Source organism: Brachyhypopomus gauderio, unplaced genomic scaffold, assembly GCF_052324685.1.
Source record: "Brachyhypopomus gauderio isolate BG-103 unplaced genomic scaffold, BGAUD_0.2 sc57, whole genome shotgun sequence".
NCBI classification, from domain to species: Eukaryota; Metazoa; Chordata; class Actinopteri; order Gymnotiformes; family Hypopomidae; genus Brachyhypopomus; species Brachyhypopomus gauderio.
Window position 1 is genome coordinate 561,829 of NW_027506880.1, and position 22,475 is coordinate 584,303.

At 43.5% G+C, this 22,475-nt stretch overlaps 1 protein-coding gene across 2 annotated transcripts in view; it reads left to right on the forward strand.

The window, feature by feature from the left end:
* The window catches only part of grid1b (glutamate receptor, ionotropic, delta 1b), a 247,679-nt gene extending 225,409 nt beyond the window's left edge, over positions 1-22,270 (forward strand). Inside the window, exons 9-17 of one of the 2 annotated variants that reach the window (XM_076988003.1) lie at positions 1,333-1,434; positions 1,800-1,997; positions 2,333-2,663; positions 6,391-6,529; positions 11,087-11,282; positions 12,526-12,692; positions 14,581-14,821; positions 16,510-16,648; positions 19,771-22,270. In XM_076988003.1, the coding sequence (XP_076844118.1) occupies positions 1,333-1,434; positions 1,800-1,997; positions 2,333-2,663; positions 6,391-6,529; positions 11,087-11,282; positions 12,526-12,692; positions 14,581-14,821; positions 16,510-16,648; positions 19,771-20,171 (1,914 nt within the window). In that variant the 3' untranslated portion in view covers positions 20,172-22,270. The remainder of the gene's footprint in view (positions 1-1,332; positions 1,435-1,799; positions 1,998-2,332; positions 2,664-6,390; positions 6,530-11,086; positions 11,283-12,525; positions 12,693-14,580; positions 14,822-16,509; positions 16,649-19,770) is intronic. The other variant, XM_076988004.1, reaches the window with a different exon arrangement.
* The last annotated feature ends 205 nt before the right edge of the window (positions 22,271-22,475 follow it).

Sequence of the window (22,475 nt, forward strand, 5' to 3'; positions counted from 1 at the left end):
AAGTTGAGTCTGAATTACACTATATTGTTTAGTAACCCGTCCATATCATTGGATTCCAGTGTTTCAGTCACTTCTATGGCCACAGGTGTTTCAGACCAAGCACCTAGGACTGCTTCTACAAACATTAGTGAAACAATGGGTCTCAAGAGCTGAGTGAATTCCAGCGCTGTACCATTATGGGATGCCACCTGTGCAAGTTCAGTAATATTATGGTGTGGCGTTTTTAAGATTGGTGGAGGGGGGCATTATAGTGTGGGGTTGTTTAGTTTGGTAGATGGGGTATTATGGTGTGGAGTTGTTCAAGAGTTGCGTTAGTGTCAGCCCCTTAGTTACAGTGAAAGGAACTCAATGCTTTAGCATACTAAGATATTTTGGACAGTTTGCCAGACCCGCACGGTCCTGCACTCAACCTAATAGAACCCAGTTTCTGAATGTAGATTGATTTCTCTACGTGGATAACTTTAACAGGTTGAATGTATTCTTAGATTCATGCCTTATAATCAAATGATTCTCACATGTGGTCATTGTGAAAGGCAGTGTATGATATTCTCCAAGCTGTAAACACCAATGACCTGAAGGGGGCAGTAACTAGCAGTCACGTCGCGAGTCATGCATTAGAGCCGGGAGTAATGGTGCGTCACATGGATGTTCCAGGCCCGACGCAGAGACAGTTCGATCCAGCACCCAGCTTCCGGGTCACACTGATCCCACTGAGCTCTGAGAAGCTGGGAGAACTGAGGGTACATGTGTCTGCCAAGGTCATGCTCTGTTGTGGGACGTTGCTATGTAATGGAAAGGACAAGACATATGAGAGACACAACAGAGAGGAGACGTTTTCTGAGAATGATGGAATAATCTGGTTTCCACAGTTGAAACAAGGTCAACACAAGTCTTTATTAACCTGTTGTATCAGTGCTCTATAATAACTACTGTAGTACTTAAAATTAATATTCCTAGAAATTGAAAGATTGCCATTTGTTTTACCAGCTACAAAAAACCTGTATGTACTGAGGTTAATTTTCCATGTTGAGCAGTAAGTTGGTATTGATTTCATGGTTTGTCCTCAGTGAGAAACAGAAATAATATGTGATTCTCAATGCACCCTGAATACAGCAAGCACCTACAAAATATTAAACAGGAGTTCAGAAACTGTCCCAGGACGTAAAATGTCTAATTCAAAACTCATCCAAGCTGAACAGATCAAAGGTGGTAATGGAAAGCGGCAATCTGGGCATGTGACACCCCACCATTCTTATTGCGAACATTCTTATCACTATTTGAGTGAGCTGTTTGAGTGAGCTGTTTGAGCTGTGAGCTGTGGATCTCTTGCAGTTAGCCACGTGGGACTCAGTTCACGGACTTAATGGCAGTCTGAAGGAGAGCCGCATCGAGAATGGCATGCAAGGGGTGACGGTGAAAATAGTGACACTGCTGGTGAGATACTCGTTCCCATCACCTTGTCTGTTTGCCTTCCAATGACAGACGTTCTTTAAAGGGACTTATTGCCACCATCTGAACACTTCATCATGCTGTTTTAATGGCTCCTTCCTCTTCATACAAAATGCCTTCATTATTTAAGAATGTCAAAGGATGTTTGGCATAATTCAATGTATTCCGCAAATATGTTTGGTTGTTTATTTATTTGCTCTTTTATGCCTCTTATAATCCTAATGTAATGACATACGGCAGAACCTTTTATGTAACATCCTGTTTGTTTAAGAGTGTTCAGAAGAGGTTGAATTCATATCACTTCACACAGCTGACAGATGAAGCAAACGATTGATGTTTTCTCTCCTTAGGAGGATCCATTTGTCATGGTGGCAGAGAACATTCTTGGGCAGCCTAAAAAGTACAAAGGTTTCTCCATCGATGTCCTGGATGCCTTAGCCAAGATCCTGGGATTCAAATATGACATCTACCAGGTAGCCGACAGCAAGTATGGCTCTCAGCTTCCCAACGGCTCATGGAACGGCATGATCGGGGAGCTTATCAACAAGGTGAGTATCACCTTATCAACAGCAGGGCCTCCGAAGTCAATCTTCCATTTGGTGAGCCTCGGAAGGTAGATCAACTGTAGAGAAAGGGTTTAGCAGGAGTTTACTTCTACATACTTACACTTTTGGGTCCGGGACAAGACATGAAAGCCTCTAAACAAATCAACACCTTTCAAAAACATTGGAAACAAATACAGATTTCTAAGTATCTGAGAGTGCATTGTGTCCCTTCAATCAAAGAGATAAGGGACCCTTTAATGGGAACATGCCATTGAGCCGTCTAAGCTGAATTGGGGTCTCTCACTACTGACTGGTGGTCTGCACTTGTGTCTCCACAGCGGGCCGACGTGGCTGTGTCAGCCATTACCATCACGCCGGAGCGGGAGAATGTGGTGGATTTCAGCAAGCGCTACATGGACTACTCGGTGGGGATCCTCATGCGCAAGCCTGAGGAGAAGATCAACATCTTCTCGCTGTTCGCGCCGTTTGACCTAGCCGTGTGGGCCTGCATCGCGGCTGCCATCCCCGTGGTCGGCGTCCTGATCTTCCTGCTGACCCGGATGCAGTCACTGCGCTCCCAGAACCCCCCGGGACCCCATCAGCCACCACCTGTGTCCAGCTCCTTACACAGTGCCATATGGATCGTGTATGGAGCCTTCGTTCATCAAGGTAACCGTGGCAACCCCCAGGGCTTCAAATACCCCATCACTCTGCTCACACTGGCATACCGCCAGCGTGGTGCCAAGTTTTTTTTTTTTTTTTTAATCAGAGAGATGACAGAACAGAAGTCCACCTCCTGCCAGTTTAGAGACCAACTCTACCTTCACAGAGTCCATCTACTTCTCAAATGACTGTACAAACAACACTTAAAATAAAGGTCAGGAAATGCCTATTGAGTTGAACTCTAATCCACCTAACAATGAGCAGACTCTTAAACTTCACTTGTGCCCATTAAGCAGCTGTCCCATAATTGTAATCAATGGGCTGTCTCCATTCTACTGAGGGCTGGGCTCAACCTGTCATCTGACACCTTAGTCTATGATTCATAACCAAGATGTTTAGTATGGCTCCTTCTGCAATCTACCTCTAAGTGACACGTTACACTAAGGTATGGGCCCGAGTGTAGCTCGCTCGTGTACAGCTGACCCGCATGAGGCCGCGCCGGAGGTGCCTTTGAATAGGACCTAGAAGTCTCTGGTTCCGGTCCAGTCAAGCTGAAATGCAGTAAAGCGGCCAGCTCAGCAAGAACAGTACAGTCTTCCAGCTGTCTGCATTAGTGCCTGGCACCCAGCCGCCGATGAGTTTTATGTCCAACCGTGCATGATTAAATCGGAGGGTGGCATTGTCCCATTGGACCTTAGCCAGCATCTCAGCTTTCCCATGATGCACGGCCATCTCACTGCGTGGCCCTCGTCCAATCACACGCCAGTTTTCCGACATTTATCCTTTTGTTGAACTTGGTTTGTCAGCGTTCGCGAGTCAGATAATGAGGTCGGCATAGTACCCATGTTTAGCTCATCACTCCAGATATTCCGTCTCGCTTCTGAGAAAAAGCTTAGCTGTGTGGAAATGCGCTCATTTTTGCTGATTATTCATGGGTGCATGGTTGAGATATAATTAACTTGGTTTGATTTGTTAATTCCCCACTGATTAGGCCTTCCTGTGCAATTATTGCTTTGAGGATGCATTTGAGAGTTCAGGGTTAGGATTATTTACAGATATTTTGTATCTAATGGGAATTGATGAATAGATTTGAAATTTATTGAAATTAATTGAAGTTTTGGGGCATTCAAATTAATTTAATTGAGATTAAACAGATAAATTAAAAGAAATGCACCTGAAAATGTACCCGAAAATGTACCTGAAAATGTATGAGGTTTGTGAAGTACATTAATGGGTTTTACATCCAGAAATTGCTGAGTACATTAATGGGTTTTCCATCCAGAGGTTTGCAGAGTACATTAATGGGTTTTACATCCAGTAGTTTATGGATCGAAAATTCAAATATAGTTGTACATAGTTTGAACACAGTGACTATGTTTCAGAACAACCTTGACTGATCAGCTGATTAGGATCTAAACAGATAAATGTATCTGAAGTGTTTTGGAAAATTGGTTAATGTCCGTCTGATGTTAAAATCTAGAGAGACTAAGGTAATTTATCTCTCACAAATCCCTAATGCTAAAGTGATTTTTACACTTTATGCCGTATTTGGAAGAACAGTTTGAGGGAAAATGTCAATAAAGCTAACAACTAAAGTGAATTAGCATAATTATGTTATGTTATAATAACTATAATCCCCAATCCCAGAGTTTATTAATTGCTTGATAGCTCTTCACCACATTAGCATTTCTTGGTGATGGCATTGGTGTTTCTATTAGCAACATTACCATTTTCATTGTTAGCAACATTAGCAGCTTCATTGTTAGCAACATTGTCAGTTTCATTATGAGCAGCTTTAGTATTTTCATTGTTAGCAACATTATCAGCAGGGTTGCCAACTCTCACGCATTGAGCGTGAGACCCACGCATTTGACCGTCTTCACACACTCTCACGGCACACTTCCGATTTCTCACGCCGGAAAAAAAAATCTAGTTTATTTATCTCTGAACCATATATAAATTTCCCTTCCCAATATAATACTTAATTTGTGTCCATTTCACACACTGTAAAAAATTTCAAGTCTCACCAACTAAAAAAATCTTAGTGACCCGTTGCACCTAATTTTTTTAGTTGGTCTAATTTAAGCTCTGCAAATTGCAAATTTTAAGTTCTGCTGACAACTACAGAATTCAGTCTAATTAAAGAAAATAAGTTGAGCCAACAAAATGTTTTATATTAACCAAATATAAATAAACAAACAAAATACACCTAGTGAGTCCAACAAAATGTTTTATGTTGTTCCAGCTACAATTGTTTAGTTCAGGTAATTATTATTCATTAGTATCCAAATTGTCTGAACTATACATTTTATGATTTATGAAGTAAATTCAAAGTATACAGAATATAATTAAGTAATTGTGCATTTTATTTGCATGTCAAAAAGTAAACATAAAATATTACCAAACAGGCATATGAGAGCTGCTTTATAAATGTAATAAAAATTGAAACGTCGTCGAGTCAGGACAAGAATGAGCCATGACACCAACGTTAGCTCAATGCTAATTTATTAGCAATACGCTAACGGCAAAAACACACTGGTTCTAAGGGAGAGGGGGGACACTAACACGCATACAACACACATCCAGGGAAACGGGAGAACTGACCGCGGAGCTGTATGTGGTTGGAAAAAGTATCTAAAAAAGTACTTAATTAGAAATCGATTGGGCTTCAGCAAATGCTTAATTACTACGCAGATCTAGCTAGCTAGGTAGCTAACGTTAGTCCGCATGCTAACAGTTTGCCGACGTGAGGTAGTTAAATTCCAAACGGACAGTTAACGCGTAACGGTTAACCGTTAATCGGTAGCTTGTCCTTGCCAACCACAACAGTATTAACACTAACATTACTAAACTCATAGCAAAGTTAAACACTGAAAAACAACTTGTTGGCTTAGCTCTAGTTTTGATAACTATACGTTTGGAAAATATGTTGAAATACGACCTAGTTCAAAATTCAAACTCAACAAACACCACCAAGTTAGTTGTGTTAGCTTAGTAAAGATCCACATTTCTGTGGATTCACATTTCCCACATTTTTCTGATTCACATTTCCCACAAACTTCACTCAGTGAACGTTTGAAGTCCTCTAGATAAATGGTGAAACGCTGGGTCTTCATTTTAGTTTTGGTGCAGAAGGCGCCAAGAAAATCTTCTCTCGAGCATGCGCATTAGTTTCACCACTACCACCAGGGTTGCCAACTCTCACGCATTGAGCGTGAGACACACGCATTTGACCGTTTTCACACGCTCTCACGCCACACTTCCGATATCTCACGCCGAAAAAAAATATCCAGTTTATTTACCTCAGATCCACATATATGATTCAATACGTTACTAGTTCGCTAGCTCTGGCGCCATCCACCTGCGATGTAACACTGAATCTGTATTCTGAATTCGTTCGCCGAGTAATTTTTATTTTTTTGGAGTTTTTGGAGTAATTATTTTTATGTTTCATGCTTTGCCCACATACATTTTTATATTCACAGAACATAAGCAAACAAAGATTTTTTACAGTGCACCCCGCCCGTTAACAATTTACGTTCACCACCCCACCCCACCCCCGTCAACAACTTTCGTTCGCCAAACGTCAACAACTTTCGTTCTCCACCCCCTTCAAGTTCAAATCTCACTCCAAGTGATCTTCAAAAGTTGGCAACCCTGATTATTAGTTTCATTATTAGCAGCATTAGTGTGTTTGGTTGTTGAGGTTTAAGCGTGACCTCCTTCCTCCCAGGTGGAGAGTCACACGTGGGCTCAGTGGCTTTGCGGATCGTGATGGGCAGCTGGTGGCTCTTCACGTTGATCGTGTGCTCCTCTTACACGGCTAACCTGGCAGCCTACCTCACCGTCTCTCGCATGGACAATTCCATACGGTAGGCTTGCCCCCCTCCCCTCTGACAACACACTGTTGTTGTTTACACTGTGCTTCTAGTGATCCTGTAACTGAGTGTGCTCACTGGGTATTGTTGCCCCATCCTTATTAAACTAGTATTGCTAATGTCTGCAGCGTAAAACCATGTGGTGCTTTGAGAATACTGTTCTATTTGTGTGCTGTACACACTCTACACACGTCATGCTCTGCTGGCTTCCAACTGCACCTGATGGGAATTTGAGCCCCAAATATCATAGGATCTTCCAGGGCCTTAATTACTTCTTGTTTCAGTTATAAGTGAAATCATAGATCCAAAGTCTCTCATTGTGTCAATTATAGATTTGATTGTTATCCTCTTGTTCAAAATTATTTATTCACATGATGCTATCAAATAATGTGTGTAATATGCCGTTCACCTCGTTCTGCCTTAATTGTAGAAGCTTTTTGTTTCTTTGTTAGTCCCTCTTGCCGTTCGGTGAAGCAGGTCCATCTAAGCACGTACAACAGCTTGGAGTTTAATGATTGTGCCAGGAGTCACAGTGCACTGTGGTGGGGAGGTGCATAAATACCGACTCCCCCTTCTTTGTGGCCTCTGGAGTCTCTATCTAGCATCTTGGAAGAGAAATTTAGTTTACAGACATTTAAGAATGTAACAGGAGTAAATGCTGCCAATTATTGACAAAAAGCAGACAACACACACACATACACACACGAACACACACACACACACACACACACACACACAAACAACTTTCAACTTAATGACTGCTTACAATTCAGACTGTGAGTTCTAAACAGACACAAAAATAACAGAATGATACTGTAGCACAATGCGAGACAGAGCATCAGTAAGGAGATGTCTTGATTAGGCCTCATCCCAAAATGGTGGTTGTAAAAACAGTCAAGAATTAGGAGTCCAATATTCTGAAACGTTGAATACATAATCAAAAAACAGGAATAGGACACAGGACACCAAATATCGACATTACCTTTAGCAAGACTTCACAAACACTGAAGGAATCATGAGGGCTGTAAACACACTGGGGCTAACATGAGGGGCAGGGAGATAATAACCTGATAGAGCAGACCAGACTACTGACTGTCTAGAGGTGTGGGTTTGTCTAGAGGTGTGGGTCTGTCTGAAGGTGTGGGTCTGTCTGAAGGTGTGATTTTCTTTTGGGTGGCAATGGGCAAGGCAGATGACACAGTCTCTCTCTCTCTCTCTCTCTCTCTCTCTCTCTCTCTCTCTCTCTCTGACTGATCCTCCAGACAACTCTGCTCTCCCCACCCTTGGGGTCACCTTCGTTGGGGCCGGGTGTGGCGGAGATGGTGAAGCCAAACAATCTGATTGTCTGACGGCCATGAATTAAGACATGTCTTGCAAAAGCAGACCATTCAGAGTTGTAGTTAATCTGCCCCACTACTCCAACCTCTAAGCTCAACCAATGACATCCTGATCCATCAGGCACCATAGTGGGATTTTGCATTATTCCTATTCTGGAATCATGCCATGTGAGTTCTTCTCACTTCCTCCACCAGAAGGGTGCCAGGCAACTACTTGGATCCAGTCACCTAGGGGCTTAGATCAGTGTGGTCTTAATGAGCAGTTTAAGATGTCGGTCTGTTGTAAACTCAAATGAGTCATTATCATTGCAGGCAGGGCTCATATAAGAGTAGTTACCTACATTCTGTCTGCTGTTTCCACTAAGAAGCTTTCATTAAGAGTGGATACAATGTGCTGCAGAGAGGTCTGGTAGCATTAGTAATAGTGATTATAGGCTTTCTAGCTTCAGTAGTAACTGCTAATAATGCACAAGTACTTCTGGAATTTTCACTTTATGTCTATTTTTATTACGTCTTATTGCACTGTTGTGCAAAACACTCATCGGATGAAGAGGTTGTTTTTAATGAATGGTGAATTAACTTGAATGCGTAAGACAGAAACCTGGCGGCAGTGTGTTATATACAGAGGAAATGGGTAGTTCATGTTCTCTGGCAGTAGAAACTTATTTAAAGGTCACTAATTCAATCCTTCCTGGAATTGGTTTCCATCATAAGAACAGTTGTTTGGCAGATGGCGATCACGGAGATGTTTACATCTCTTATTGTGCTTGTGAGCATAGTCTGTGGATTTGATTCTATATCTGATCATCCTGCATCTGCAGAAGGTTGTACTGCTTTAAGAAGGTTTAAAATCGATAAACACCCACTTTATTAAAAACACCACTTCACTTAAGAAACTGCTATAAGCCATGTGAAGCCTACACTCCATCTGTTGTCACGCACTGGTTGTGTTAGCCATCTTCTGGCCTGTCAGTTTCTCATCAGAGACCATGGTTGGCTGGGTATTTTAGGGGTGGCAGGCCCCTCTTAACCCATCAGCTACAGACACGTGGAGTTCCAGTTGTACTTCAGTTCCTGTTAAACCTCTACAAGACAGACCAGGCCAGTACACCACTGTGAGACCAGGCCAGTACACCACTGTGAGACCAGGCCAGTACACCACTGTGAGACCAGGCCAGTACACCGCTGTGTAGACAACCATCCAGCATCCAAATCATATCCAGCTTTCAAAGGTTCTTTGATCAGACATTGACCACTAATAATCAGGGTGGACAAAGGCTCTAAACAGGCTGGATGTAAGGTTGCGGTTGTTGTGCAATCATTCTGGAATGACCAGTGGGGGAGGAGCAAGGTATGACAGATGGGGGGGTGGGGCCAGGTGTGACACTGGAGTCTACAATTGTACGCTGGGTGTCTATAAAATAATGTGTCTAAACTAGGCCTGTGTTGAAAAAATCGATTTTCCGATTCAGAATCGATTCGCATATGATGATCTGATTATCGATTCGTACGTCCAAAGATCGATTTTTTAGTGAACTTTTACCCCCGCCTCGTCACTGAATTCACGCAGGCGTGCTCGGTCTAACTAACTAAAACGACTTGGCGTCGGACAGTGCCGGTAGACGATAGTCAAATCGGAAATCTAAAAACAGAAGGACAGTTTATCCAGTGTCAGTGACTATTTACAGTTAGTCCGTGTCACTGACCGTTTACCCAGTGTTTTTACAGTTTAAAAAAAGTTTAAAATGTTCTTGTAACGTTGGGCGCAAGGCGATGGACGAGACAGAATCCTTTGCACTTTCCAAATCGTTACATTTATTACATTTACCGAAGCGTAGACAGCGCACATAAAACACGTTTACATAGAACATGTGTGACTCAAACAACGACGAGCACAGGAGGCTGCGCGAGCGCAAATTAAATAGACAAACCACATCAACCCCACGTGATTACGAGACGAGCCACAGGTGAGGACTATCACAAGATGCACCCGCACCCACGGAGATACACCGACGTAGACGATTAGACGCAGACGACGTTAACGCGCCCAAAACGGAGGGGTCGGGGACCGTAACGTGAGAGTTCTGTTCTTATATTCTCACTTTAAAGAAAAATACACGTTTACATTTTATACTTTCAGTTTATTAAGTGTGAGCACTTTTAAAATAAAAATGCATTTGGTAGCAACAGCTTATGGGTGAATTCTTAATTATTTAAATCATAATAATAATGCACTGGTTAGTGTCCCAGTAGGAGCCCACTTTTGCAGATATAGACACCTCAAAGATGTCCTCTGTTTATTGTCCTGGATTACCTTTCTTGAAGGTAGATTTATGATGACCCTTTTCACCAGTCTTCCAGCCATCAGTAACTACCAACTACCAGTAACTATTTGCTGATTAATATCGATATAATACTAGTTTTAACATGTTGCTTCTGTACACAATCAGGAAACAGCTCAAATACATTTTTAATAACACTAAACCCCGAATTGGATCGAATCGGATCGAATCGATTAAATCGGATTAAATTGAAAAAAATCGATTCTTAATCTTCAGAATCGGATCGATTCTTGGAATTTGAATCAATACCCAGCTAACCCTAGAAGTACCTTACACATGTACAGGGTGTCTCTAAAAAAAGTGCCTCTATACCAGGGGTACTCAACTAAATTTGTCCGCGGTCCAATTTTGGCAGATACCTGGTCCGGTGCTGGGGGAGGGGGGGTGGGGGGGGTGCGCGAACGTAAGTTGTTGAGCGGGGGTGGCAAACGTAACACTCGGGACGGAGTGTTTTTCAATAGCCCTGAAATAAATGCTCCGGGTTTTTTTTGGTCCGTATCCAGTTAATCAGGAATGAGATTGGGTCCGGACAGGACTGCGTTCGGGTCCGGATCCGGACCGCGGTCCGCCAGTTGAGTACCCCTGCTCTATACCATAGAGGATGGTACAATGAGCTCATGAACACACCATATCTTAAAGTAACTTAGAGACCTATTGAACTCATTAACACACTGTAACTTTAAGTAACTTAGAGACCTATTGAACTCATGAATACACTGTACCTTTAAAGAACCTTCAAAAATGAATGTCAGTATGCTTCCTCAGTCTTCTTCCATCTCTCCATTGCCTGTGTGTTTCTCACTTCCTTCTTTTTTTCACACTTCCTCTGTCTTACACTATTGCCCTGCCCCCACCTCCACACCCCACAACAGGACCTTTCAGGACCTGGCGAGGCAAGTGGACTTGGATTATGGCACGGTGCGGGACTCGGCTGTGTATGATTACTTCCGTGCCAAGGGTACAAATCCCCTGGAGCAGGACAGCACCTACTCAGAACTCTGGAGAACCATCAGCAAGAACGATGGACAAGACCACTCTGTGTCCAGCCCCTCCGAGGGCATACGCAAGGTATAGCTCACAGACACCCACCATATCTCCAAGAGCAGTCCCTGACTGCTTCATTATTTAAATGAGGGGGAAGAGCAATATGGGTGGGGGGATAATCTGGTTTGGTTAGAATATGTAAGTGATAAAGTGATGATCTCGGTGACATTTAATGGAGTTTAATGGGTGTTAATCTCACTCACAATAACCATGCAAAGGGCTCACGTTTGTTTTGGAAAGAGGTGATCCCAACGTGACCCAAAAATCATCGTTCACTCTTTGTCACAGAAATAATAAAGTGCATAATTTAACCTCCATTATAGCTTCTGGTACAGAGACAGGAGAATAGAGCGCATTTGCCTCCATTTCAGTGTGATACGACAACAAATATCCCATTCTCCAAAACAAGTTCCACGCTATGTCCCTCGCACAAAAGCTACAGAAGCACATAAATATTTATGAAGGTTAATCTCCACACTGGTTCATTTCCACACATGTGGGAATAGAAGTTGTCCCTCACACCTGTGCTGGACGTGTCACAGACTCGTTCGTGCCAATTTTCCAGCGGTTTAAGCAATTTAATGCATCCGTGTTTTGAGTAGCTACTGCTGTTTTTTTATGAGAACTGCCATCACAGCAGCTTCTGCTTAGTGTCAGACACATTATGAGTTTGCTAAAGAATTTACAAAGCTGCCGTCCCACGCAAATAACTTTGTTTGTCCTCCCAAGTCGTCCAACAAAAGCCATTATAGCAGTGCCGTCTGATTTAAACAATGGGGAGTCGTGCTGTCTGGTTAAGTGAGTGAAAGACAAAACAAACGAGTTAATGATCACAGGGAGAGAGGAATGGACTCACCTCACCCCTGATGAGCCTGAGCACTGGCCGACTTTCATCAGTTTTATGATCTGAGCACCACTGGGATTGAACAGTTTTATATGTATATACAGGAAAACAGTTTGACATTCAAACAATACCAAGACACATTAATCCCTAAAATGTTACCCACTGTAACATAGTAATTCCTAAAACGTTACCCACTGTATCACATTCCTCTCTAAAATGTCCCCACCGTACCACATTTATCCCTAAAATGTTACTGACTGTAACATATTAATGCCTAAAATGTCAGCAGCATAACACATTATTTCCACCTCTTTCCTCATGGTGCCTGAAATTCTCTGTCATGACGTTGCTGTAAGTAAAACCAATAGTGGCAAATGAAAGGGCCATGTACATTCATACGACTACTGCTGTGTATGTCCTCAGGCCAAGAAGGGCCCGTACGCGTTCCTGTGGGACATGGCGGTGGTGGAGTATGCGGCGCTGACGGACGATGACTGCACTGTGACGGTGTCGGGCGGAGGCGTGGGCAGTAAGGGCTATGGTCTCGCCTTGCAGCACGGCAGTCCCTACAGAGATCTCTTCTCCCAGAAGTGAGCATCCGCACATCGCTTTTGCCCCGCCCACTTCTGCCTTCATCACCCTTCCTCATCCAAACGCACTTAGCCACCTCAAATGCCAGTTATTCAGGGAGTCTTGGATGGTCAGAAAGGTTGCTTATTAGTGAATTAGACTTGAATTAACCTTAGTGGAGTATAGCAACATGTCGGCTGAGGATATTTCACTGACATGAACGAACATGAAGTGCTTAAGTAACCTAAAGTTATTGAGCAAAAGTCATTAATTTGAGTAAAATGACCATTTCTTATTTATAACTGCCCCCTTCTTTTAAATGGAAAGCACTGGTTAATTAGGTGCATTTCCATGAGCCAGATTTTACCTATTGGAAACTGGTTCCCAAAGCATAACAGATGCAAGCATATTATACAAATCTCTGCATGTAACCAACTAAGATTGCATAATCATATTGCTTCTGTATGTGAGGAACAGGGAGAACAATCCTCTCCTCTTGACTTCAAATTCCCGCAGTCTGTATTGATCCATCCAGAATATGACTCAACAGCTTGCAACCCGGGCCGCATATGATTACCGATCGTCAGAAGCTTATGTAACTCTCTCAGATCCTCACAGGGGTCTTAATGATCGCCAGACTCCTCAATTAGCCTGGACCATGTGGACGTAACCCCCATGAATTCTAAGCCAATTACGTCTTCAAAATGTTGGAAGAGCAGTCTGCATGACCTGTGCTCAGAATAGTGTGTGTGGGTTTGGAGCTCTTACCCTGGGTAATGGGAACGGAAGAAAGGCCTCCAATCAAACTTGAAGTGTTTTCATATATATATATATATATATATATATATATATATATATATATATATATATATATATATATATATATATATTAATTACAGCCCAATTACATCATGATCTTCAGTGAGCAAAGAAGAGTGAGCCATCTTATTAAGAACTACCATTGTCTACCTACTCTGAACCAGTTTCAGTCTGCAGCAGAGAATTATGATCATTCACATGACCACAGTGCAGCTAAAAACCTGAATTGGTTTTAAAACAGGGTATGAGTGGTAAAATGTGTGTTTTGTGTGTCTCGCACCATGACCGGTGAAGGTGGTATGACTGGTGGTGGCTGTCTCTACATTCCCTCTTTAAAAGTTCCTTCATGTTTCCAGCCCCTGTTCATTTCACATTCATTTTTGTCTGTGAGCGAGTACAATAACTTGACATTTAATTAAGTTGGCTGAGGGATTAAGTGTTGTCACGCCGGCTCGAACTGGGCAAGAGGTCAGAGGTGGCGCCCCTGGGAGGCAAGAGCAGGCGTTACGTCATGTACGAAAGGTCGTTCTCACAGCGTAATGCAGTTCCATGACTCGGGTGTAGTTAAGAGCACAACATGCAGCTTTAATAAAAGCTTTGATGAAAAGTACTAGTTTTTTTTTGTCAAAAAAGTAGTGCAACCCATGGGCCTGGAAGCTTGACAAATGCATATAATCACTCTGATTTTCTTCATTTTTCTTCGTTTTTTGCGCTTATAGTCTTAGTGTTTAGTTCCATACAACAATGACCCTTTGAAGTTGCAGGTTATATTGAAAAAAGCGGCCTAATCTAAACCCCCCCGTCATGCCCGTCACGCCCATCACGCCAATCGTGCCTGTCACACCTGCCCCATGCTGAGGGTTATGTGCGTCCACTCCTTTGAGCTGAGTTTCTCACTCCTTCATGTTGAAGCATAGTGTCTTTCCTTCCACAACACAGCTGACTCAAGCCCAAGAAAGCTGTGGAATTATCTGATGAATCAAATACGAGAGTGAAGACATTAGTAAATCTTCACGTTGCCGGTTGGTAGGCCCAGTGCGGCCTATCGTCTTTCTCTGACCTCCAACAAAGTGCTTCCTGTTCCCGCAGGATCCTGGAGCTGCAGGAGAAGGGTGATCTGGACGTGCTGAAGCAGAAGTGGTGGCCGCGATCGGGCCGCTGCGACCTGAGCGGCCACCGGGGGGCGCCGCCCGACGGCCGCTCGCTCAAGCTGCACAGCTTCGGTGGGGTCTTCTGCGTCCTGGCCGCCGGCCTGGTGCTCGCCTGCCTGGTGGCCGCTCTTGAGATGTGGTGGAGCGGCAATCGCTGTCGGCAACAGCAGTCCAAAGAGGTGACCGAGATCAGGGCGAGGAGGTCCATGCAACAGGGCGAGGACACAGCCACACTCTACTTTAAGGATCCAGCCACAGACGCAGGCCCTGACCTAGTCGAGTTCCAGTACACGCAGTTATAGGTGTGCTCTGCTGAAATCAAAATTGGTCCCGTCCATCCTGACAAAGGAGAGCCCCAGGAGCAGGTCGTCTCGGGGTCGTCTCATCCACCCAAACCCCCACCCGCCCCATCTCCTTATCACCACCCCTCCAAGCCAGGCGCAGGGACAGAGTGTTGTCTTTTATCAATACAGTATGATCCCAGCAGTTATTGGATTTTGCCAAAACCACTGAAGGATCTCTAAACCAGATAAGACTGTATTCTTTTATCCAATTGCAATGCAAATAATCTTTTTTGCTACATTTTCTTTGATTGTAATCTTTGAATCCTGTTTCCACCATTTCAGTGGGTTAAATTCTGTTCTGCCAAAGCTCTATGAAATAAACACTTCTGATTCGGTTTCACCAGTTCATTAGGAAACAAGTTCCAGGTGAATGAACTGGGGCTAATTTAGACCAGAAGGGCCATGAGATCCTCCTCCAAATCCCAATAAGTAGACTGTAATAACTAATACTCTGTGAGGACAGATCTGACACCGAATGCCCTTTCACTGCCCCTGTGCCCCTGTGAGACCTTTCATTGCCCTGCCCCTGTGAGTCCTTTCACTGCCCCGCCCCTGTGAGTCCTTTCACTGCCCCGCCCCTGTGAGTCCTTTCACTGCCCCGCTCCTGTGAGACCTTTCACTGCCCCGCCCCTGTGAGTCCTTTCACTGCCCCGCCCCTGTGAGTCATTTCACTGCCCCGCCCCTGTGAGACCTTTCACTGCCCCGCTCCTGTGAGACCTTTCACTGCCCCGCCCCTGTGAGTCCTTTCACTGCCCCGCTCCTGTGAGACCTTTCACTGCCCCGCCCCTGTGAGTCCTTTCACTGCCCCGCCCCTGTGAGTCCTTTCACTGCCCCGCCCCTGTGATTCCTTTCACTGCCCCGCCCCTGTGAGTCCTTCACTGCCCCGCCCCTGTGAGTCCTTTCACTGCCCCGCCCCCATGAGTCCTTTCATTGCCCCGCCCCTGTCACAGTCGACTCTTGTGTTACTGTTTTGACTGTTCTTTGTTTACTTTCTTGTTTCTGCTTCCTCCTTGTTGACCCTCCATACTGGCAGACCAATGTTCACATTTGCTGATCCATTCTGCTAATGCTGAAATCAGCAAGCAGCCTTTATCAGCAAAACACAACTGCACATAAGCTCCTTAGCAAAGCTTGTATTCGCACCTTATGATGAATCTGAGCCTTTCATAACGGTATCCTTTCAAACCTCTAGAAGCACAGACAACTCGTCATAGATTGGCACGGCTTGATGTGGATCCATAAACTAAAGTGTGGGCGAGGGGGCGCTAGCACGGGTCTTTCTATTCAGCAACCCGGCCAATAGCAGGACGAGATGCCAATTCACCTCACCGCGGCTAGTCAGACCTCACCAGTGGTCATCTCCAGCACGCCGTGACATCATATTGCAATTATATGTTAATGTGGACAAGTTTGAATTACTTCACTCTTTATTATTCCTCCCCTCTCCCCATTTTTAAAAATTTGGTTTAATTTTTTGGTTTTAAATTTGCTTGCTCTCTTGATATGTTTATGATCTCGTGCAGGTTACTAAGGATTACAGAGGGGGAAGGGTTTCAGATCCATTGAGGTATAATGATTTTGCTACTGCTTCAGCGGAGGGGAGCAAGAACATTTGGACAGAGAGAGAGAGAGACTGGGATGACGCAGAGACTATTGACACAGGTCAGAATAGCTCTCGTTAAGACCCGACACGGCACGCGGGCTCGGACCAACCTCGGGGTCCGGGCACGACTTGGGGGGGCAATACAGATGTGTAGGACCCATCTCACATGATAGCATGATAAATAAATAAGACTTGGAAACATGATAAACTAAAATGATGACATTATATTGACATTATATATATATATATATATATATATATATATATATATATATATATATATATATATATATATATATATAGGTCATGAAAGCATTATGTGTCATGCTCATATAACATGAAATCATCATATGTAAGACCCGTTCAACATGATATTTAGCGTCCATCTACATATGAAACATATACCATGGCATCATATTTAAGACCCAAATATCATGACATCATATCATAGGATCCATATACTATGATAACATATATAAGACCTATAAACTATGACACCATACATATGAAACATATACCATGACATCATATATAAGACCCATATACCATGACAATGCTATATATAAGACCCATATGCCATGCCATTGTTATATGTTGGACCAATCTAACATGATAACATGATGTGTAGGACCTATCTAACGTGATGATTTCCATTTATGTTCCTCTTTGATAATTTGATCTCCCCTCAGAAAGTAAATGTTCTCTTGACAGCCATCACACTAGGAAGAGGACGTCAGCCTATGTGAATACGCTGTGAAGTTCCTGACACCCAGTTTATAAATAGCTGATTTGATTACACATTGTTGAAAAGGCTGCAGTCATACTGATTAAACATTAAGTCGTCAGGCACTGGACACACATTTCCATACTGATTCATGATTCAGTAATAATTTGCGGATTAAAACTCGTCTTTCAAAAAACGCGGATGTGGGTTAAATGGTGTCGTTTGTTAGTGCTGCCTTCCAATAACTGCGCCAAGATTAGGAACATCTAGGAATGACAACGCTGTCTCAGACAGCCGCCTCATCAAAGGGTGTGTAATGAAAATGTCGTGTTATGTGGACTGATGGAGTAAGGTTTGTCTAGTGCAGTGGCTTCGCCAGTCAATAAACACAGACTCTTTACCAAACACCACAACACCCAAGTGCCTATGACAGCTGTTATTATACATGACGCGTTTAATAAATCAGAGTCTTTTGTGTATAAAGTGCATTTTGCCAGGGAAGAGCTTAGTCTTACAGGAGACGAGTGCTCATGTGTGCTCATGTGTAGCTAAGTAGCTGGTCCGCTCCGAGCAAACACTCTATCTTAAAATGTGCAGATTCACTGACCTCTGTTCTTCAGGCCTCCATCTGACAACCAAATGGTCTATAGTTATCCAACATTTCTAAGGATCTAAAGCAATCATGCTCTAGGTAGAGAACCTTTGGTCCTAATAATACTATAATAATAGCAATGGAAGTGGTCTAATTGCCAGCGTTAGCAGTGTGGACCTGCTGTTGTGTTACTTCACTTACATGAGTTCTTTCTGAAGTCTGAGGCAAGCTTATGAGCCTATGGACCTATGGTCTCATTTTCCAGTGTCCTGTAAGACGGAAGTTCTCACTGACTTCATGCGGGCAGAGGTCTACATTACACCACATGCCGTCTTGAGTCTTGAAATGTCCCTGACTCTTCTGACTCACCACGAGCTCTCTCGGCTTCCTCGAAGGAATGAAGAGCTTCTGGTGTTCTGCCTCTTTAGCAAATAGAAACTCCTCATCCCATTTGTACACCTGTTAGATGAGTCAAACAGAATTACTCACATACAACGTACATGCTGCTATTCTGCAATAACAGCCAACCCGTAATGAAAAGTCCGCTTTAACCTGACGGGCCTAATTTGTCCACCGTGAATGGCTTCGTAATCCCAACTCCACCTCCTACTTCCTGCACCACCCCTCCCCCACAGCCACCACCCCTGGAGGTTTTGATCACTTCCAACTGTGGCTCATAATTCCCACTCATGCCTCGGTTGCTGAAGTGTTTAAACATGCTCGCACATCTCGTGAAAACACTAACGAACGAGGCCACGTTGCTTCACAAACCCCCAGGAGTCAAGCTGGGCATCTTTTGCATAGTATTTTTTTAATAACGCTATTAAAACGCCACTGTTTCATGTACTTGAGTTTAAAAGCCAACGCAAATTCAAGGATCCAGAGTGGCAGACATCTTTATTAAGAGGCGGACATTATTTGAATTTCATAATTCTTCCCCTGTAATTCCATCTCCCTGTGCAGTAATTAAATGCTAAGAACAGGAGCATAATTTCTTTTAATGACTTTGTGTGGTTCGCGGCATGGTGTTGGTGTGAACCTGCATTTTAGCACTCACACAAAGTGATAAATTAACACACAGGTCTGGCTGCTTGCTGTTATTAGCACCATTACAGAAGAAAGCAAACCATATTGGTTAATATGTTTAATCACCGTAATTATACAGAAAAGGAATAGCTCTCTTTACAGATAGATACTGAGAAAATTCACCATGAGAATTTGCAGCTGACAGAAAAAAAATCTCTCATGCAGATGATATTATCCCATAAATAATGGGATTGAATTAAATTATACAGAATTGTGACAAAAAAAAAAAAAACATGTCCACGGTCTATTGAAGGAGCTTCACACTCCAGGGGACACCATGTCTCCGGGGGACATCATCATCCACACTCATTTGTGCTTGCGATGGATAGTTCATGTTCCTGAAAGCACTCAGCAAAAAAAAAAAAAAAAAACTCTTTGAGATTTTGGTTCAAACACAACCACAAAAAAGATGTTGGCAGTGCTGCTTGTGATCAGCTGGAGATGAGATGATGAGTCTTCTGGGTCCCGACCCGCTTTCTGTTTGTGCCGCTTTTTCCCGACCCGCCACTCTCGCTTGGCTTTAAAACGGTTTCCTGTCCACAGGCCAAATTTGATTTCAAGGTGCACATTCTATACTCCGAGCCTCATTCAGCACACGACGGTTCCAATTGGCGACCTGACCGGCAAAACAAACCAAAAAACGAGGGTACAAATAAATTGCATGGAACTTCAGTTCTCAGGCAGAAAGCTAAGCAAAGCAGGCCTCCAGCAGGGCCAGCCCATCTCAGCCTCTCTGTCCCTCCCTCCCTCCCCCTCCTCTCTTCTCTTGCCCTCCGCAGGACAGGGAGGTGAACCTGGAGCAGGTGCGTCCGCGTATGAACAGTCTTATGGACGAGGACATGGCGCACAAGCAGATCACCGGCCACTCTATCGAGACCTCTGCCCTGGACATCGCCGACATGCAGCCCAGCCAGCCTCGGGAAGCTGGCCGCGATTTCCCGGGCGTGGCAGCGCTGTCTGTGAGCACGTTTCTCCCCGAGCAGGCCCATGGGCTGGGCCGGACCCTGGCACAGGGGCCTGGCAGCGCGCTACCCTTGCCTCTCAGCCCGTGCCCCATGCCATCCATCCAGTGCAAACACAGGGCTCCCAACGGGGGGCTCTTCCGGCAGAGCCCCGCCAAGATGCCCATGCCAACGTCCTTCCCGCCAGTACCGGGAGGACCCATCCCAGAAGCCATTGAGCCCACCCACAGCACGTCCATCTGAGGCCGCCCGCCGAAGGGGGGGGGGGGGGGGGCTTGGTCCCACAGGGGTGTGGGGGCTAAGGAGGGACGTGGCAGCTGGACAGGACGGGGTGAAACAGAAAGGGAAGAATGAAGGGGGAGTACAGATTTTTAATACAGATACAAAATGAAAACATCCCTTTTCTTGTAAATATTTGTAAATAATGAAAGAGCGAAGTGAGTAAAAGTGTATTTTGAATATTCTCAATTTTTGAAGTTGAGTTACAAAAACAAAATGAAAAACAAAAAAAGAGAAACTATTCAAAAAAGACTCAAAGATGACTGTTTGAATGGCTTTGTAAATTTTGTTCTCTATGGATAAAGACACAAATTCATTGTGATTGTTTTCTAAGTGCCGAAATAAAAGATGTCTCTCTGCCCTTTGGTACTAGATTATCAGACACTTCTGTATGGATTATCAGACAATTCTGTATGGAAATCATGATTAATCTGAATCATTTTGCCCCCTTTTACAGTCCCAGGCAAGTGCATTGTTTCCATTTGATGTTTTGCTGTCTGATTTTGCTGTCTGCTTTTTTTCTTTTTGTCTGGATGATTTCGCTGTCTTTTAAAGCTCCTTGTCAATTACTGATTGCAATTCAAGTCTGTAACATGCCTGCTCACGTGAGCTATTCAACCCAAACATTTTGGAAAAGAAATGGGGCTACACTCTTGAAGTCCTTGTGGGACACTCCTGAAGTCCTTGCAGGACACTCTTGAAGTCCTTACGGGACACTTTTGAAGTCCATGCGGGACACTTGTTAACACTACAAGGTCCTGTTGAGCTGGCATGACCCTGAGTACAAGAATCCTTAAGGAGAACATGGAATATTCCTGTTACACCTGTCACATATTCTAACTCGTGTTACCAGTGTTGGGCTGTTGCACCCATTGCCTGATGGATAGTGATTTAAAGGATTTTTTTTTTTTTTCTAAATTTCTGTAATGAATGACGTGATGATATGTAACATATAGAGAGAATTCCCTTTACAGAGTAAATTGCAAATAGATTATATGGTTTTATTGTTCAAGAATATAAGAACACTGTAGAAACAGTCATGTAATGTACAAAAGGTATGAAAAATGCATACTGTGACATTTTTAATGCTGAAAATAACTATCATGCAAGGAAAATTATGATTGTATCTTCATGAAGTAAGTCACTGTATTTTTTATAAGGAAGACTGTGTTTCTTTGATGGAATTATAATGAGATATTTCTTCATGAAATGACAGGTTCTGCCCCAAGCTATAATTACTGGCCTTCCATTACATGCAACTCGATCTTGCTGGCTAAATTACTATAAAGTTAGCAAAAGATATCAGTATTTTAATTGTGCAATCACATATATTCCCTTTGTGTTTTATGTTATGTGTAATTTTTTGTTTTATTATACTTTACCCAAAGTTGCCACCTCAGGCTGTGAATGTGCGCGTGTTAAGTATAAGCCTCAGTTAACCACGCCCACCTAGTGCTATCCAGCCAATGATCACAGTAGCTGCCTGCCTGACAGACCAATAGTAACTGCTGACACCAGTTACACATGGCAGCGTTTGCCTCTAGAAGGTCCAGCCAGCTGAATCTAGGGTTTTACTCTTCCCCAAATTGCCAGTCAGAGGAAAAACTCCTTTTAGAAAGTAGGTAACAACCAGCAGGTTATATGGGGGGAGGGGAGGGATTGTGACATCAGCAAGCTCCGCCTATGCTTTCTTGTCAATCACAGTCGTAGCCTGTATGTTTTGTACAAGTCTAAGTAGTTTCTAATGTGAACCAAAGTGATATCATATTACACTGTGTGATGCAGCTTACGGCTCTGAGACGCTGTTAGTGGACGTGAGGAAGAACCTTACATTAGGGCCATGCGGGTTCTCATCGCCTTACACACACACCCCTCCCCCTCCCAACTTGAGAAAAGAGTGATATAAAATTTAAAAGATTTTAAAAAAGCAAAGTCTATCATAGTGTAGTCTGTAATATTACACCTGAGGGAGACTCTTATTTTGTTTATGAATATGCTGCTTGGAGTTTCTTAATCTTTAATAAAGAAATATGGTTTACATGTTTTGAATGATGGCTGGTTAATCATTCAACCAGGGTTTTGCAGCCAGATCTCTTCTCTCCCAATGCATGACAAGATTAGGCTAAAATCAGCGTTTTGCTTCTTCATGAGGCCCAACCTTTCAGCAGTAACATCGGTAACAGGATGGCGTAACAGTAACAGTTACAACTCCACCCAGCTTCCTACTCTGATGCTTATGGCCT